Source organism: Acomys minous (genome assembly GCF_964271855.1).
Source record: "Acomys minous genome assembly, chromosome: 5".
Lineage (NCBI taxonomy): Eukaryota > Metazoa > Chordata > Mammalia > Rodentia > Muridae > Acomys > Acomys minous.
In genome coordinates this window covers 25459678-25479213 of record NC_140494.1, presented here as the reverse complement: position 1 = coordinate 25479213, position 19536 = coordinate 25459678, and the positions used below count along the sequence as shown (strand labels likewise).

At 41.3% G+C, this 19536-nt stretch overlaps 1 protein-coding gene across 1 annotated transcript in view; it reads right to left on the bottom strand.

Moving 5' to 3' along the window:
* Positions 1–15548, bottom strand: part of KIF5B (kinesin family member 5B) — a 38472-nt gene extending 22924 nt beyond the window's left edge. Inside the window, exons 1-11 of the mRNA XM_084781943.1 lie at positions 15414–15548; positions 10025–10112; positions 6381–6454; positions 5268–5372; positions 4556–4604; positions 3726–3781; positions 3552–3639; positions 3271–3395; positions 2405–2509; positions 1976–2121; positions 981–1129 (exon numbers count right to left, since the gene is read on the bottom strand). Coding sequence (XP_084638069.1) covers positions 981–1129; positions 1976–2121; positions 2405–2509; positions 3271–3395; positions 3552–3639; positions 3726–3781; positions 4556–4604; positions 5268–5372; positions 6381–6454; positions 10025–10112; positions 15414–15539 — 1111 coding nt within the window. The 5' untranslated portion in view covers positions 15540–15548. The remainder of the gene's footprint in view (positions 1–980; positions 1130–1975; positions 2122–2404; positions 2510–3270; positions 3396–3551; positions 3640–3725; positions 3782–4555; positions 4605–5267; positions 5373–6380; positions 6455–10024; positions 10113–15413) is intronic.
* Positions 15549–19536: the final 3988 nt, after the last annotated feature.

Here is a 19536-nt window from a genome sequence, read left to right as displayed (position 1 = left end):
GCCTGCCTGCTGCTGAGGGCTGTGCAAATCGTGGGATTGCTGATGCTGGAGACACAAGTCCATTTAGCAGGCTTGAAGCCTGAGGCTGCAAGTTCCCACCTGGCAGTGAGGCAGGACTGAAGGTATATTTTTTGAGGTCTAACGTACTCTTATTTCCTTTTCTTTCTCCCTATCTTGGTATAAGAAATAGGGAGACATGTGTCCCTCTTGGACACTGAAACTTTGATTATTACTGATTATTACTTATTATTCTACTTTTCAGCTGTAACTGAAATTAATGGTTCTATAAAGGGTGATGGGTATAGGGTCCCATGTCACCTTCATTCTTTGTTTCTCCTCCTTACTTAATGTTAACAGCTCTTACCAATTTTCTTTATGCTCTGTTCCTGAGTTTTTGTTTGTTTTTGAGATTGGTAGATTCTAGCCATGTAGACCAGGCTGCCTTCCAAGTGCTAGGACTACAGGCACATGTCACCACTCTTAGTTATGGTTTTTTTTTTTTTGGTTGGTTAGTTGGTTGTTGGTTTTGGTTTTTCAAGACAGTCCAGTTATGTCTTGTTTGTATGTATGTATGTATGTATGTATGTATGTATGTATGTATGTATTATGTACGTATGTATTTATTTATTCTACATGGATGGATGTGTGAATATACGTATTTTATACAAGGCAGGCCAAACTTACAAAATCATTGAGGCACTGATTTCCAAGTGCTAAAATTACAGACATGTACCACAACGCTCTCCCTAAGATCTGGACATCTACTCTTGCCTGCTACTGACTCCTTCCTAATCTAGGCACCTTCCTATACTGTAGCATCAATGGTAAAAAGTTAATGACAGATCTTGATCTTTACTTGAAGGCCTATACATGCTTAAAAACTGAAAATAGGATTTTCACTTAACATTCATAGAAAAATCTCAATTATGTAAAACATCCCTAACTCAGAAAATTTAAATGACAAATTCTTAAGTTATTACCATTACGCCACCGGTTGAGTTCATTTTCAAGCCACTGAATGGTGTTCCGCAGAGTCTTATTTTTTTCCTTTTCTTTTTCATACTTCTTTTTCCACTGCTCTGCAGTTAACTCTACATTGACACAGACTGTGTTCTTAATTGTTTTGGCCCTAAATGATGCAATTACAGAAAAGATGACATAATTAAAGAAGAGTAATTACAGAAAAATGGATATGACTGAATGTACTTTTAGTTAACATTCCTATTATATAGATATATATAAAACAAATTGCCCAAAATTAACAAACACTACAAAATAACCTAATATTATATAGTATCTATTCACAACCCAAGTAATTTACATCAGCCCTAAGTCTTTGGTAACATTAAAAAACAAAACAAAACAAAACCTTCAAAAGCTGGGCAGTGGTGGCACACGCCTTTAATCCCAGCATTTGGGAGGCAGAGGCAGGGAGATCTCTGAGTTTGAGGCCAGCCTGGTCTACAAAATGAGTCCAGGACAGCCAAAGCTACACAGAGGAACCCTATCTTGAAAAACAAACCAAACCAACCAACCAACCAAAAAACCTCCACCAAACCAAACCAAACAAACCCTTCAAAACTAAGCAAGCATTTATTTCCCCACCTGACTCACAAGGCTGAACTAGTAACACAAACTATCACTGCAGCTCTCAGGTAAGGCTGTCACGGATTCTCCTAGAGCAGCTTTCATGCACATTACTCGAGCCTGTTAAGTACATCAGGTTAAATCAGGCCCCTATTTCTAACCAGCTTTATTATCTCATTGAAATGCTTACTTTCATCAATGGGAAATTAAACTCCCACAAAATGTCACCAAATTTTACAATTAATTTTAACATCTATGAAAAGTTAAAGTTCATCAGTCTAAAATACAGAGTCTAGCTCTCTGACAACATGTCTGGGTTTGAGTAGTAGTTATCTGACATTTAACTTTAATGTCCAATGTCTTTAGATTTTGTATTTCAACAACAAACCTTTGACCGAAGAGGAGAGTTGATTTTGTTTCAGACTCATTGTATGATGATGGGGAGCAGCAAATGACAATAGTGGTCCTACAGTTGCCACCTAATGAGTCTTGAAGAATTCTCGTCATTTTACTATCTCGATATGGAACATAGGTCTACAAACAAACAAACAAACAAACAAAACCCAGTGGGTTTTTATACAATAAAGCTTGTTATATAACTTAGTCATCCTGTTTCTGCCTCACATGCTTTCCCAGGCCTGGCTTATGGGGTTTATTTTAACTACTTGATTTCAAGATAGGAACTAGGATGCACACACTCACACTAAACTCAGACACACACACACATTAGGTCAACCTTTCAGTCATATATTCCTGCACTCATACATCTCTTTAATAACTACCACAAAACAGAAAACTAACAGACATAGGTACTCACACTGCCCTCTGCCAAAGCAGAGATGACATTTCCAAGTGCAGAAAGTGACTTGTTGATGTTCTTAGCTTCATCCAGCACTGCACCTTCAGCTCCAGTTTTACTAACCTATAAATAAGGTTACACATATATAGTTTAACAGCTGTTTTGTAGTCTCATTATATCAGGTATCTAGAGAAGATTTACATACAGAAGAATATGTGTAGTGTCTATGCAAACATTACATCATTTTATAAGGGACCTGAGCACCTGTGGATGCTGGTATATTCGTGAGGGATGGTGTGAGGGTTCCTAAAGACAATCCCCATGATATCAAGGGACAATAGTACAGCCAAACCAGAAAGTAAATTACCATGTACTGATAACATAAGAGAAAGATTGAGAATAAAATATAATGGCATATGCTAACAAGCTGTCAATAAGAGCATACATCTTAGGCCAGGTGGTAGCGGCACACGCCTTTAATCCCAGCACTTGGGAGGCAGAGGCAGGCGGATCTCTGTGAGTTCAAGGCCAGCCTGGTCTACAGAGGGAGTTACAGGACAGCCAGAGCTGTTACAGAGAGAAATCGGTTTCAAGAAAGAAAGAAGGAAGGAAGGAAGGAAGGAAGGAAGGAAGGAAGGAAAGAAAGGAAAGAACATACATCTTAATGACTGAATCAAATATAGCTAAGTGACACTAACTTGGCAGCAGGTTATCGACTTCACTTATAACGTAGCATTGGTATCAACAGTTATAATTCGCAGAGTACCAAACCCAATTTCACAAGTTCTCAAGATGCAACAATAAGCAGCATAGAAGTTTCATTTAAGACGAAGTTTACAGACATGCCTAAGTAGCTATCAGAATTTCAAGAGAGGTTTGTTTACCTTTTCACTGCCAGCTAAATCAACCAGATAAAGCTTTCCACTCAGTTTCTGTTCCGTTTGTGTATTCTCTTGTTTTACATTAATGAGAAAAATACTGTGACTCCTAGAGCTATGTTCATTCATATCTGCAATGAAATCAGTAGGCAACTATAAATGCAGTTCCTTCACTAATTATTTCCCCATGAGCATTATTTTATCCCAGAAATATCTTACAATTAACAGACTGCGTTACGATGTAAGGTTGGCACGCCCTAGTTAGTACTGATGACTACTCCACTTACTTGTAACTGCTACGTGTCTGTTGGACTTCCCTTCATCTATGGTATCCATAACTTCATCTGGACTACATACAAAACGCTCCGTGCACCCCTAGGGAACAGTTTTAAAGTGATGTTAATATGCTTTATAGATCTCTCACAGGGCTTTCTAGAGTAATAATGCTCTTCTACAAGTACCTTTACATAGGGAACTCGGTTTTTGTCTTCGTGCACTGAAAGGTTGGTCTTTGAAACTGAAAAAGAAAAGTTGTATTTGCAGTATTACCTAGGCTCCAATATCAGCTATGAAATAACTAATACAAGCAGTAGGCTTCCCTTACCAGCCCAACAATAGGAAGTAAATTTAAAAATATATATTATATATATGTAGCACTATAAAAAAAACCCAAGGCCTTGTAAACATACTAGGAGAGTAATCTAGAAACTAACGTAACAACATAAAAACTTGAAACTTCTTCCACCCATACTTTATAAATAAGAACATTGGGCCCGAGGGAAGGACAATGCACCTAACAACTGAGATGAACACTCTGGGTCTCTCAGTTTAAAGCTCTCGTTATCAGTTAAGAAGTGTCCACATGAGGGCTAGAGAGATGGCTCAGAGAGTAAGAACACTGTCTGTTCTTCCAAAGGTCCTGAGTTCAATTCCCAGCAACCACATGGTGACTCACAACCATCTATAATGAGATCTGCTGCCTCTTCTGGTGTGCAGGTGTACATTTGGGCAGAATACTGTATATATAATAAGTAAGTAAATAAATAATTCTAAAAAAAGAAAGAAGGAAAGAAAAAAGAAGTGCCCACATGATTGCAGCTCATGGTCATGTTTCCTCCCAGCTACAAGGAGCTACTCCTTTGCTTCCTTAGTTAACTTTGCTTGACTATAAGTATCCATTAGTTAACTTATGTACAACATGTCTTTATGAAATCTCATCTAGTTACTAAGAATCTATCACTACAAGAGCAACAGGTACTATTGAAATTACTAGAGCAAGAATTTAACTTACCATCTAACAGGTCCCTTATCTTATCCAAATATATTTCAAAATACGAAACCTAAAACACAAAGAAAAAGACTCAATCCATTAAATTACAACAGCATGTTCTCTTCATAAACAATGCAGTCTAGATGCCAGATGTTCAGACTAGGCCATCGCATGAGCCACAACGCACATTCTAAGAGGAAAGCGTGAGTTACTAAGCTGCTTAAATAACGAAAAGCCTACTCCTGTTACAAACCACCCACAACGGACGAGAACCATTAAGTGTGGTAGGAACCTTGAAGCTCTGCAGTTAAACTGTTTTCTTTTCTTTTTTTAAAATATTTAAGTATTTATTTATTTATTATACATACAGTGTTCTGCCTGCATGTACACCTGCAGGCCATTAGAGGAAATCAGATCACATTATAGATGGTTGTGAACCACCAAGTGGTTGCTGGGAATTGAACTCAGGACCTTTGGAGGAACAGTCCCTTAACCTCTGAGCCATCCTTCCAGCCCAGTTAAACTGTTTTCTACAAGGAAAGAAGCTAAGAACAGTCCTAGCTTACCCAGCCCTCTAATGGCGCATGAACTAGAATTAGTTCGCCAACGCTAACGGTCCTTCAATCTTACCTACCTCTAACAACCTTTTAAAACTGACTTTCAGGAAGCAGCTATTTTGGAAAAGAATTATCCTAAGTTAAATAAACCACAATCTTTCCCACAGGACATTTACCTTAATATGAAATTCCAAATTTTCATCCATTGAGTAAATATAATTAAAAATATCTTGCACTATTCTTGGAATAATCCCCATACCTTCTGGATCATGAAGTTTACCCTGTATAGAAAACAAAGCAGAATTCTTAATAAATTTCAAGAGATGAATTAAAACAAAGCACTCTATAGACTCTTTAATAAAATATAATTAATAGGATAAGCACTGTGACTAGCATATTTTTTTGGTTTTGGTAGAAATAGCTCTACAAATAATTTAAAATATTTTAACTATCACTTGTAATATTATATAAGCATATACCAACTAAGTTCTTTCATTTTTGGTTTTTCATAGCAAGGCTTCTTTATGTGGCCTTGGCTTTCCTGAATCTCATTCTCTTGACCAGGCTGGCTTCAAACTCAAGAGATCTGCCTGACTCTGACTCCCTAGTGCTGAGGACTAAAGGCATGAACCACCATCACCTGGCCACCAACTAAATTCTTTAAGTATAAATTTAGATAATCTGAATTTGTAAAATAAACAGAAGATTTTAATTCCTTTCCAAACAAATATACATTATTTTTTATATCAAATTCATGCAAAAGGCTAGGAATGTCTTTATTTCTATTATTTTATGAAAATAACAAAAATAGGTTGGCATTTACTTTAACTAGTACATTCCAATAAATGATAACAGCAAAGTTAGAGGCCAGCCATATCTAGCATTATGGAGGAGCACAGTACAGGGAAGGGACAATCTTCTAAGAGAAGAGGAATATCTTATCAATATTCAGGAGACATTGATCACTTTTAATACCATCTAAGTTTTCCCTCCCACATCATAGAATGGTAGAAAAATTCCCCTTTAATTCTAAAACATTCCTTCCTTTATAGTTATGCAAGCTTCTAAGACTTCATAACATAAAACACAGGTACACTTTACTAATCAAGCTCAAGGACTAATTAAAATCCTACACTTACATGTGTAGTATTTGTATGAGAAAAGGCCATAAAGGTCAAATAAAAATAAAGCACAGTGAATTAACTGCAAAAAAAATAATCAGTGAGCGGATGATTTATATACACTGCAAACTATATTCAAGCACAGATTATGAAGTATTAAAATATTACCTCCATTGTGTGGGTCTTCCCAGATGATGTTTGCCCATATGCAAATATTGTTCCATTATAGCCCTCAAGAACATCTATGAGAAAACAAAAGATCTTATACTTCCAGAGCTTTTTTCCTTAAGAAATGTTCTCACTGTCACTGTTAAGTACTTAAGAAATGATTACTTTAATCCCGGCACTCAGGAGGCAGAGGCAGGTAGATCACTGTGAGTTTGAGGCCAGCCTGGTCTACAAAATGAGTCTAGGACAGCCAAGGCTACACAAAGAAACCCTGTCTTTGGGGGAAACCAAAAAAAAAAAAAAAAAGATTAAAGTTTAATATGTAATAAGTTTATAAAATCATCAAAAAGAAGGAATGGAAAGATGGTATTCTGGTAAGTTTTATGTCAACTTGACACAAGCTAGTGTCTGTAAGAGAAGGGAATCTCAATTAAGAAAATACCTCCATAAGATCTGGCTGTAGGCAAGCCTGTATGGTATTTTTTTTCTTAATTACTGATTGATACAGGAGGGCTCAGTCCATTGTGGGTGAGGACACATCTGGGCTGGTAGCTGTAGGTTCTATTAAGAAAGGCTAGAGCCAGGCAGTGGTGGTGCACACCTTTAATCTCAGCACTTGGGAGGCAGAGGTGGGTGGATCACTGAGTTCGAGGCCAGCCTGGTCTATAGAATGAGTTTCAGGACAGCCAAGGCTACACACAGAAACTCTGTGTGTGTGGCGGGGGTGGGGGGTGGGGCGGTGTGCAAGAAAGACATGAAAAGCAAGACAGTAAACAACACCCCTCCATGGCCTCTGCATCAGCTCCTGAGTCCAGGTCACTGCCCTCACTGCTTTTGATGATGAATTGTTATAAGGACTAAATAAACCCTTTCCTCCCCAAGTTGCTTTTGGTGTTTCATCACAAGAGTAACCATAACTAAGACAGATGGCTCAGTGGTTAAAAATACTTCCTGTTCGTCAAAAAAAAAAAAAAGTTGTGGGGTAACAACTGAGTTGTAATCTGAATAAATTAATAAAATAAAAATAAAAAAATCCAAGTTTTATATTGCAATAAACATAAGAATCAAAACTTTTCTTGATCTAAATTTTTAAAAAAGTACTTCCTGTTCTTCTAGAGAACCCAAATTCAGTCCCTAGCATCTACATGGGGTGGCTCACAACCACATCTAACTCCAGTTCCAAGTGATCCAATGACTCTGGCCTTCAAGGGCAACTGCACTCACAAGTGTGTAAACACCAGCACACAACACACACTTTAAAACACTAAAAATAAATCTTTTATTTCCTGTGATCAATTAAGAAACAACTTTAAGTTCCACTGCTTAGTCTTGAGGAAGCCCTATTCCCAGTTTTCTGAGAAATCGCTAGGTAGATTTCCAAAGTGGCTGTACTAGTTTGCATTCCCACCAGCAATGAAGGAGTGTTCCTCTTTCTCCACATCCTTGCCAGCATGTGGTGTCACTTGAATTTTTGATCTTAGCCATTCTAGTGGGTATAAGATGGAATCTCAGAGTCGTTTTGATTTGCATTCCTCTGATAACTAAAGACATTGAGCATTTCCTTAAGTGTTTCTCAGCCATTCAATATTCCTCTGTTGAGAATTCTCTGTTTAGTTCTGAGCCTCATTTCTCAATTGGGTTATTTGGTTTGGTGGTGTTTAATTTCTTGAGTTCCTTATGTATTTTGGATATTAGACCTTTGTCTCTCTGTGTAGCTCTGGCTGTCCTGGACTCGCTTTGTAGACCAGGCTGGCCTTGAACTCACAGTGATCCGCCTGCCTCTGCCTCCCGAGTGCTGGGATTAAAGGCGTACGCCACCACACCCAGCTAGTTTTGGTTTTTAAGAAACAGGGTCTTAATATGTAGCACTGGCTGGCCTGGAATTCCGCAGGTAGCCCAGGCTGTCCTTACATTTGTGGTAATCTGTCTGCCTCTTCATCTCAAAAACTGAGATTACAGGAATATCCAGTTTGCCTATTAATCCTACCATCTTTTTTTACTCTTTCGAGGTCTCTCAGGTTGTCACCTCCCTTAGGTACCATGGTACACCAATATAAATACCACATGGACAATACCCTTAGTTCTCTTGCCCTTCAATCTCCTCTTCTGTACTTACTGGTGAAACTCCAGTGGGTAAACTCAATTCTTGTGGGCACTACCTGCAACTGGGCCCTTAATGCTGCCTAGCAGTGTCCACATGCCCCGATCCATCCAGCCTATGCTGTGCCTAGAACCACCTCCCATTCCTCACTCTTTGAGATGCCTTACACTCAAAATGCAGTATGTAATTAGTGTGAAGAGTGTCTTGAGCTTGGGGTAATGGCATGTGCCTTTAATCCCAGCACTTAGGAAACAAAGGCAGGCAGAGGCCAGCCTGGTCTACAAAGTGAGTCTAAGACAGCCAGGGCTACACGGAGAAATGCTGTCTTGAAAAACAAAACAAAACAAAACAACAACAACAACAAAACCTGCAAACAGTGTCTGTAGTTTCCCCATCATATTTACAAACCTGCTTTAATCTATAAGCCCAACTTTCTCTTGACATTAAGATGTCTGCTATTTAGCTCTAGCTCACCCACCCGTCCCCGCCCCGTTCTGACAGGGTCTTACTGTGTAGGCACGGTTGGCCTGAAGCTTATTATGAAAACCAGGCTGGCCTTGAGCTCGGAGACTGGCCGGCCTCTGCTTTCCACGTCCTGGGTTTGAAGACCACTGCCACCATGCCTGCCCTCACTCACTCATTTTTACATCCCGCCCAACATGTCTCGTAAACATGACAAGGTTTTTGCTTCAAACTAAGGGGCATGTTTAGAACTGTCAATAAATAATAACCATAAACAGCTATTTAACTATCAGAGTCCTTTGATAAAAAGGCATTTTTTTTTTTACAGTAAAGATGAATTCTGGCAACCATTTAGCGCCCTCTCTGCTATCAGAGTTCTATGGTTTTAGAAAATATAAAACTAAGAAAATACTCTTGGGGGTGTTACTTTTTTTTAAATCCTTGGTAATCCATAATAAATTCCTCTAGGGTTTTTCTTTTCTTTTTTTAATTTTTATTTATTTATTTATTTTTTTTGAGACAGGGTTTCTCTGTTTAGCTTCAGCTGTCCTGGACTCACTCTGTAGACCAGGTTGGCCTCTGAATCCAAAGTGCTGGGATTAAAGGACTGTGACACCACACCTGGCCTGACCTCCAGGGTTTTTCTAATGACTATAAGTTAAGCCTTTGAGGAAAGAACAATGGAACGGGGGCGATGAGGCGGGGAGAAGAAGACACTTTTTAATGTTCAGAACCGTATCCAGCCGCTTCCTTCTCATACTGTTCCATTTCCACAACACTACCTTGGAAGTTCTCCTATGAGTAACGACTAGAAGCTCACTTGTCAAGAACATGCTGTAACATATTCCCTATACGGGTCTTGACTAGGTGCAATGTATAATGAGATCATGGTAACTGAAGAGCACTTTATTATGTTCACTGATCACACTCCTATCTTTTGTTACTTTTAACTTTCTTTAATTCATGTAGGTGAAGGGGGCGTTAAAAAGAAAGAGCAATGTTGGATAAATGGGAGCAATCACAAATTTTACTTACACCGAGGCAGGGAGTGAACTGGGTTTGACAGGTTAACTGTACTTACCTTTAACAATCTTTTTTGCACAATCATTGTACACTTGCTCCTGAGATGTGCTTGACTGGAACACACGGTCAAATGCGTAAGGCTTGGACTGGAAAATAAACAAAGAGTTACACAAACTACAGACGAGGGGACACTTTCAAACTCAAGGGACCACGGCATTCTTTAACGTTAGGAGTTGTGTGCCTAGAGACCTCAGGAAATCAGCTCCATGAAAACAACATCTCTTTTCACTTTTGCTGCACCTCAGGGTCTATTCTGACAAGTTCTGAGTTTCAGCTTTCCTTCTCTGCCCCTTGTTCCTCACTAGCTTTCCATATAACTCCATTTTTTTCTAGCCCCAACCTTCCTCAGCTTCTTTAAAAGCATTTTTGCTTTGAAACAGGATTTCACTAAATTGTCCAAGCTGGCCATGAACATGAGATTCTTTTGGCTCCAGCTCCCAAAGTAGCTTAGATTTCAGGCCTTTGCCACCAGGACTAGCATGCATTTTCTTTTTCTTTCTTGGTTTTTTGAGACAGGGTTTTTCTGTGTGTTAGCCTTGGCTGTTCTGGAGTCTCTTTGTAGACCAGGCTGGCCTCGAACTCACAGCGATAAGCCCGCCTCTGCCTCCCTAGTGCTGAGATTAAAGGTGTGCGCCATCACACCTGGCTAGTATCCATTTTCAATACTAATATTACTTTACAGATAAGAAAAATAGAATTTGACAGGCAGAAACACCGTTGTTAATGATAAAATTTAAAATAAACACTGTCAATTAAAATTCAGTCCTCTCTCAATAACTTCTCTCAGCTTTTCCTTCTTTAACAAATATTTGTGGAGTGCAGATGCCATGCTGACCAAAACAGATAGTAACAGTCAGGGTCTTGGAAGCAGCAGCAATATGAGCCTATCTCTAAAATTTCTATGAGAAAAATAAGCTTTCATTTATTTTAGCCCCAGTTGTTTTCCCTCAGCACCTGGAAGCACAGCAAGAATGACTTCACTAGAGCATCAGTTTCATAAGGTTACCAATTTTGATTATTCTGAAAGTTCTTTGCTAAGATGCTAAAAGACAATTTGTTATTTTACTCATTTAACAAAACATTCTTTTTGGATGGCAGTTCTGAGGTATTAATTTTGGAGCTGCGGAGATGGCTCAGGAGTTAAAAACTCCCACTATTCATCTAGAGGACCTGAGGTCTGTTCCTAACATCCATGTCAGGCACCCACAATAGCTGTAACTAATTCCTGGGGATCCGATGTCCTCTCCTGGCCTCCATGGGTACCTGCATGCATGCACTCACACACACATCCCAATAAAAATAATAAATCATTAATTTTACTATGTAAGGGAAATGTCATTAAAGATACTGTCTAAAGTTACTAACTGAGCCTGCCTTCCTTGGGAGAAATCAAGACTTTGCACATGAAAAATTTATAATTAAGATACATCTCAATCTTTTCAATAAATTAAACAAAGGAAACCTACATATCTGAAATTTTTTTCAATTCACTTCTTTGACTTGAAACACATTACACAATCTATAATTCTATGTGTTTTCAAAATTATTTTATAAACTCCAAGTCACCAGATGCATCCACATCTTATTTAGCCTTCAAGGGTTTAAATCCAAGGAATGTGTTTAACTGAACTATATCATACCTTAGATTTCTTGCCTGACTGCCATATGAGGTGACACAAACCAACTTTGGTCAGGAAGCAGGGATATGCTACTATAGAATTCTGAATAGTGACCTGTCTTTTAGACTGCAGTGTGCGTGGGACTTTCCTTAGACTGGAGGTGAGGATGGCTCCTTCCACTCTTGCAGCTTTCACTCAAGGCAATCAAGGTTTAAACATCAAACCAGTATTGACTTGTAAATGCAAGCTGTGTTTTGCTTGAGGCAAGGAAATGGGAAAGATAATCTAATTAGTTTTGATTCTCCTCTAATGTCAATGAGTTACTGCAGACTGGCTTAGGTTCTGGCAGCTTGAATAATATACCATATAAGGAGTTATGATTGGAAGACACTTAACCCTGCACATGCAGATGCAGAAATAACGTCTGCAGAGTCTTTTAGCTTTGGAGTTTTCAGCAAGTTCCGTGGGACACATGGATATATTCTCTGTCTGTCTGTCTGTCTGCCTCATTGTTTTGTAAGCTCTCTAACTGAAATAGGCTATTTTGTATTGTTTTAAAGATTTTCAGGGAATATTTTATTTCATTCAGTGTGGTATTTATGGCACTTTACCAAGCATTTTTGTCACAAATAAAACTAGAAGCTACACAAACCATACAGTGCACTGTAAGATCAAAAGGTTTACCAGAATGTCATTAAAATGATTGATTCTGAGGTTAACAAGAAAAATTGTGGATCACATATTAAAAGCTAAACTTAGAAGAAAAGCAGATTCCTTAATTATGATTATGATTACCAACCAGTTGACACTATAAACTAACACATTTAGGTTTTAAATTTTGATTTAAGACAATGAAACAAATACTTAAACAGCCTATTTAGGATAATCTAGTTTTACATGTTATGCTGCTGCCATTCTCTCCTAAACTACTACTACTTTATCAGGTGCAGGATCCAATAAAAGAATAAAACAAATCATGTTACAATTTTTATTCATCTGGTTCTTTGGCATAGAGACGTCCATGTCATTCCTTATATCCCATAATGAATTCCCAAACAGGCTTTTAAAACACAATTCACTAAAAAATTGAATACAAAGACGACAGCATATCCATATACTCACTCTATGTAAGAAATCAGTTCCTAAAATAATGAATGAAACATATTAACTATCTTTTTAGGGTCCTAATGTTTTCATTGGTTTTATAATGTACTTTTCCCAATACTTTTATTCATCTTTACCCAAAGTTTCAATTCATCACTTAGACTTATTGTATTTCTTAAAGAAACTCTGAAACAGAAATTATTAACAACTTTTCCCAAAGGAAAGAACCTAGAATAAATGTGCTTTCTGTAGTGGTGGCTATCTTTTATTTTGTGTATTATGTCATATTTGGCCCACACTAGATAACTGCTTTCTAACTTAATTCCTTTCTCTCTCTTTTGGGGAGTGTGGGGTACGGAGAGAAGCGGGGTCATGCTATGTAGCTAACCCAGGCTAAACTAGTGATCCTCTGGCATCAGGTCCTGAGTGCTGAGATTAAGGGTATGAGCTACCATATATGCCTTTAAGGAGAAAAAAAGAAAAAATAAATAAAAGCAACAGTTAAAAAAACAAAAAACAAAAAACAACCCAGTTCTCACTCTGTAACCTAGGCTGGCCACAATCCTCTTGTCTCCTTCACAAGTGTTAAGATTACAGCTGTGAAAGACACTGTAACTTAATACATTTTGTAAATCCTAAATTGTGGCATTCCAAGCAAAACAATCTTTGTGATATTTATAGATTTATTTAAACATGCACAAAAACTCAGAGAATTAAGACCATTTTAGTGGAGGTGGAAAATGAAATATGCCTGTATTGTATAAATCACTGCTGAAGCTGAATAATCCTAACTCCAAATGAATAAGTAGCTTCAAGTTTGATAACGAACCCTGGAGTCGAAGCACCTACGGAGGGCAGGCATAACACACACACACACACACACACACACACACACACACACACACACACACCCCTCCCACCCCACCCTCTGTGCTCCTAAAGAGAAGGATTCCTGTGCTTAACGTCCCTTCCTTACTATGACGTCATTTATAGCAAGAGCATCCTGAGGACTTACTAACAAAGAACGGGCTCCACAGTCTTCACACAGCAGCAGTTCATAGCTGTTAGTGGCCTGATGGGCTTTTGTTTTTCTTTTCTGCCAAAGCCCACCAAGAGGATGTGATACCAACACACTCAATTTCCAAAACTGAACTGTGGAAACTTTCACATTAATACACCCACTAAAGAACTTTAGCACTATTTTCAAGGCCAATGCTCCCAACCATCAATATCTGGTCTCCTAGGACCTCTCTGCCCTACTTCTAAATTAAGTAGCCTAAACAATATACTAAATATAGAATTCCAGTCAAGAATAAACAATTATGAGTAAAAACTGACATTAAAAATGGAATCCCAGTACTTTGGGAGGCAGAGGCAGACAGATCTCTGTGAGTTCAAGGCCAGCCTGGTCCACAAAGGACCAGGACAGTCAAGGCTACACAGAGAAACCCTGTCTCCAGAACCGGGAAGGGGAGCGGGGGAGGCCTGGTGGTAGTGACGGCGCATGCCTTCAATCCCAGCACTCAGGAGGCAGAGGCAGGCTGATCTTTGGGAGTTCAAGGCCACCCTGACCTACAGATCGAGCTCCAGGACAGCCAGAGCAGTTACACAGAGAAACTGTCTCAAAAAAGAAAACAAAACATTAAATCCCAATAGCAGTGCACAAGGCACCATCTCTAAGGGTGAGTTTACTTTTTAGTTTAATTCGCAGGTGTAATCTTAACATTCACTTCTAATCGTCTTGAACTCTGAATCCTGTTTTCAGAGAACCTGCACGGCTAGATATAAAAAAAAAAAAATCCCCACTTTCAGGTTTCTCTAATAATAATCAATCAACTCAGCTACATTTTACACTACAAAGGAGTATTTATTACCTCTCAGATTACCAAGATCAATTTTCGTCAAAATAGACAGTATTTGTATAATAAGAATCTAATAACGATGACCTCCCCATAAGGTCTTTACAACACTGTGTCTCATTTATAGCTATCTCTCCTACACTGTTAAAACCCAGTGAAGTGTGAAATTCTAGATCTTTCTGACACATATTTGGCCCAATCTGCATCCACTTATATCTACTATAACATTAGACATAATTACTCTAATTTCAAAGAAAAGCCAGTAATTCTTTTTACAGGCCTTAATTTCCCACTTATTACTGTTAACACGAAAAGTCAAGAGGGTGAGCATTTGAGGAACAAGCATACTGTAGTTGCTTTTCCTCTTCCCCCGGGACTTTACTGTACAGGACAATTGGGCCCATTGCTCAAGTGCTCTGGGTGAACTCTGATTTCTCCTCTACTTAAAGGTAGCCACACCAACAGCATCAAGAACAATAAACACTGGCAGGGAGACACACGGACAGACAGACGGACACTCGAATGAACTGTGCACTAAACTAGCTTCCGAAGACGTAGCCTCCAGAGCCCCAGGTGGGGGAGTGCCGAGGCTGCGAGGTAAGGCACCTCCCAGCTGCCAGAGCCTAGGACTGGAGTGGGGGGTGATCCTTCAGTGTCGCCTCAAGTGTTCGTTCCTCCCGGGCCTTCTGAACTCGCAAACTCGGCTCGGCGGTGCGAACACTGCCCTGCTCCCTCTCGGCTTCGCGACCGGCCACGTCCCAGTACTCCCCGCCCTGCCCAACCCCACCGGACAGGGGCCACTCACCGCGATCATCACCGTGTCTTCTCCTTGGAACTTGGCGACATACTTGTCGCCGCGGTTCACCTCGGACTCGTTGAGAGGTCTGAAGCGACACATCACTTTGATGTTGCACTCCGCCGGGTCCGCCATCTTTCCGGCAGCAGGGACCGCAGGCCGGGAGCCACTCCCTGCCGCTCAGGGTCTCGGGGGAAGCGGCGGGAGCCGAGGGGCAGAGGTCGCGAGGGCCGGGAGGGCCGGGCTCCGTAGCGCCGCGCGCCCCGGGCAGCGCCGGGCAGCGAGACCGAAGCGCTCTTGCCGGCAGCCCGCGCCCGAGGCTCACTTCCGCTCCATCATGGCGGCCATGGCGGCGGCGGCGCCCGCCCGCAGCGCCTCGGAGCTCCTCAGCGTCTCCCTCACCGGCCTCCGCAGGCTGCGGGGACTGGAGAGCGGCCTCTTCTTTTCTCCCCGTGAGGGGCAGCCGGGCCTACCGCTCGGCACACTAGCCTGCACGGCAGCCTACCGGCTTCCCGGCCAGCAGACGCTCGAACCCTCCGAAGGCCGGAGTCCCCCAGGCCGGCGGCAGGCTGGGCGGGCGGGCGGGCGGGGCACTGCGCAGGCGCGAGGCGAGGCGGAGCAGCCAATCATAGCCCGGCGCCGGGCCGACAGCTCCACCTCAGCTGCAGGTTTGGGACACCAAGTCAAGTTTTCCTGCAAATTGTGTAGCTACAAGGCCGCGGCAGAATTCCCTGCAGCTCTGCATGGTTCCCTCGTCTTCTTTGGAAAAGTTTGTCTTAACCACGTAATGGTGGTGCTTAATTTAGTATAACATCAGTTCCTTAAAAGGAAGAGTTTGCTTTCATTTCGGCCTTAGAAGAAAAATGATTACTGATGCACCGTTCGTTTGGTTTGGTTTCTTTTTTAGATCGCTTTGCCAAAACCGGGGAGATTTGAATTAAGGGTGGGGCATGGCCCGGGTGCAGCAGTACCCCGCCCCGCCCCATGCTTTCGAGCTTTATTCTGAATGGGTTGGAGAGACATAACAAAGAAAGGGGAAGATTCTTGCAAGTAATGAAAAAAGTTTCCCAAGAGATGGGTGAGATGGAAGACACCCCCGCCCCCAACTCCCTCTTCACCTTCAGCTGCCCAGGGCTTGACAATCACACAGGTGGGCAGCAGCATCCCAAAGATATTTAGCGAATCTGAGGTCCCGCTTCCCCAACCAACAGGAAACATAACTCAGCTGTAACACCAGAGGAATGAAAACCGGCTGCTTAAGGTCGTCTTGAAAGGCCTGGATCAGCTCTTCTCAACCTCTTCGCAATCTCTCTGGGAATCGCGCCTCAGATATTTACACTACGATTCGTAACAGTAACAAAATTACAACCATGGAGTAGCAACATAATAATTTTGTGCTTGGGGGATCACCACAACATGAGGTACTACTGTATTCAAGGGCCTCAGCTTTAGCGAACATTGAGAACCGCGGGGCTAGATTGATGTGTGGAGTGCGTATCTAAGAACATCACTCCGGGAGCTGGAGTGGTAGCCCTGGTAGGGTCTTAACATAGAAAGCGGCAGGCCCTGGCTGCGACGACTCCTTGCACTGAAAAAACAAAAAACAAAAAACCAAACAAATGACTTAGCATTCTCTTTACAGAAGATGAATAATACCACAAAACCTCTATGTGGCAATGCCTCTGAGGTGCTGCATAGGAAAACTTCAATGACGATTGAAAAAAAAAAAAGACCCAAAAAACCTTTCTGGTTTCCAGACTCTGCTGTGTAAATGAATGGTGAAACTGTGGAACTCTCCACTGAGCCCTGAGCTCTCTGGCACACTTTAGCACCTCCAGAAACAAATCCACAGTTCAATAGATCCAGCTGGATTATCCTTCTGCAGTGGAGGAGAGCTCAATTTGCAGGGGAGCAGTGGAGAATCTTAGAAATAAAGAAAAATGTCACAGGCCTCAGAAGTGTGGAATTTAGATACAATTTAAATGATCCAGTGTTCCGTGAGGTTCCAAGCAAAGCAGAACCCTGAGAATAGGTAGCACCCCATTCTCAGTGGGCCAGGATCCCCTTCCCTTGAGCATGACAAGGCACATCTGTTGTCCTGGGACGTCCTTTCTCTCTTCACCTTGTTGGGATATGCAGGCTGCTTTGCTGTTTCTATCCTCCAGACGTGAGTGGAAGGTGCTCTTTTTGCTGGTATTTGGAAACACGGTTTTGGCTGGCCTATGATGTCAGAGAACGAGTTTTTCAATAAGAAGTCGAGAGTCAGTATCAGTAGGAATTGCTGTGATGCTTTATGGATCGTGGACATATGGACACGTGCTTTATGTCCTTCAGAGCTCTGTTTGTATTTGGTCCAATGTCTATATTAGTTCAGTACACCAAGATGTTTACTTTCTTGCCTCTTCAGTCCTATTATTCTCCATCTGATTTCTCCGTCGTATCTATGTCCTGATGTCTTTATCTCTAGTTTCAAAAGGAACTAGGTTTTTAAATTACGTTCCAAATTCTCCAGGACCTGGCTCGTCCAGTAGTCATCTTTTGTCATTGTCTTCTTCGTGTTCTTCCTCCTCTTCCTCCTCCCTTCGCTCTTTTCCTTTTTCTCCCTCAGCTTACCAGAAAGAAAAAAGGAGATACGTGTGTGCACTTTTGTCATCCAGAGCTTGGGAGGCTCAGACAGAAGGAGTGCAAGTTCAAGGCCAGCCTGGCATACAAGATGAGTATAGGTATAGGATCCCCTGGAGACGGAGTTACAAGTGGTTGTGAGCCCCTGGACTTGGCTACTGGGACCAAATTGACATCCTGTGGAACAGGAGATGATGCTCCTAGTCACTAAGTCGTCTCTCCAGCTCCCAAAAGATTGATGTTTGAAACTTTATAATCTCGTTCTTCTTCCATATATAAATACAACAATTATACATTGGCCAAACCCTGTGTGGCTTGGTCCTGAAAACCTGACTAGGGTGACTAGGGAGTGAAGAAAGGGCTCATGCACGCATGCACGCACGCACGCATGCGCACACACAGAAAATAGAATTGATTAGGCTGTGCTTTCTCTGGCAATGGCCTTATTAAGTACAGCAGGAGAAGGCGGGGCTAACTGTACTCACTGGGAGACCTCTATATGGGAGCAGTTTCAAGTGTTAACATTGGGGAGGAAGCTACTTTCCATAAACTCAGTCAACATTTGCACACAGACCAAAGGAAGGCTTTGCCAGCTCCCTGAGCCTAACCAGGGAAGGCTTTGCAAATTCCTGTGGGGCTGAGGCGTGGGTGTCATGTCAGTAATGCACTTCACCCAGGACTTCGTCTGCTCCTTACACCCTCGCTCAGGGCTTCCTCTGCCCCCCACAATACAGCATTTGTAGTAAAACAGTACGTTTTCTTTGACTTGTGACTTGTGAGTGATATCTTTATCTATACAGATTAAATCAGTCTCCAGTGATGGCCTCCAGTGAACCAGCTCCAGGAAGTCACATCTTCGTGTGATCTCTTTCCCGGGAGCTAAGCTGGCCCTGTGACCCTTGCTCAATATAAAAGACGCGTAACACTTCATGCTGTCTGAAATTAACTGTGAAGAAACCTTGCGGTATCAACTTTCATCTCTTAGAATACTCCTTTTGCGGTTCTGACTGGCACAGCAAGTCCAGCCACCCTGAAAGGACCATGCCAGCCAGGTCATGTGTAGGCACTCCAGGTAATGGTGACAGATGACCTCAGCCTTCCAGCTGTTCCTACTGAGGGACCAGACTTGTTAGGGAAGCCATTTTGGACATGCAGAGCAGTATTATCCATTAGGTAAACACCAGGAACTATTTTCAATTGACACTCTCCGGGCAGAAAAGTCAACCAGCTGAGGCCTGCCTAAATTCCTGGCCCATAAAATCATGAAATACAACAAAACAGTTATTGTTTCAAGCTGCTCCTGCAACTTGGAACTTAATTTTGTCTCCCAGAAATAAGTTTGCAAAATGTAACTTATGTATAATGAATGTACTTAAACTGGACTTTTTCCCTAGAGTAATTATAAATTTAAAAGTTGAGAACTGACTTAGTGGATAAGAGGCCTGGAGTTCTTTTAGAGGACCCAGGTTTGATTCCTACCATCAACATGGAGGCTCACAACCATCTGCAA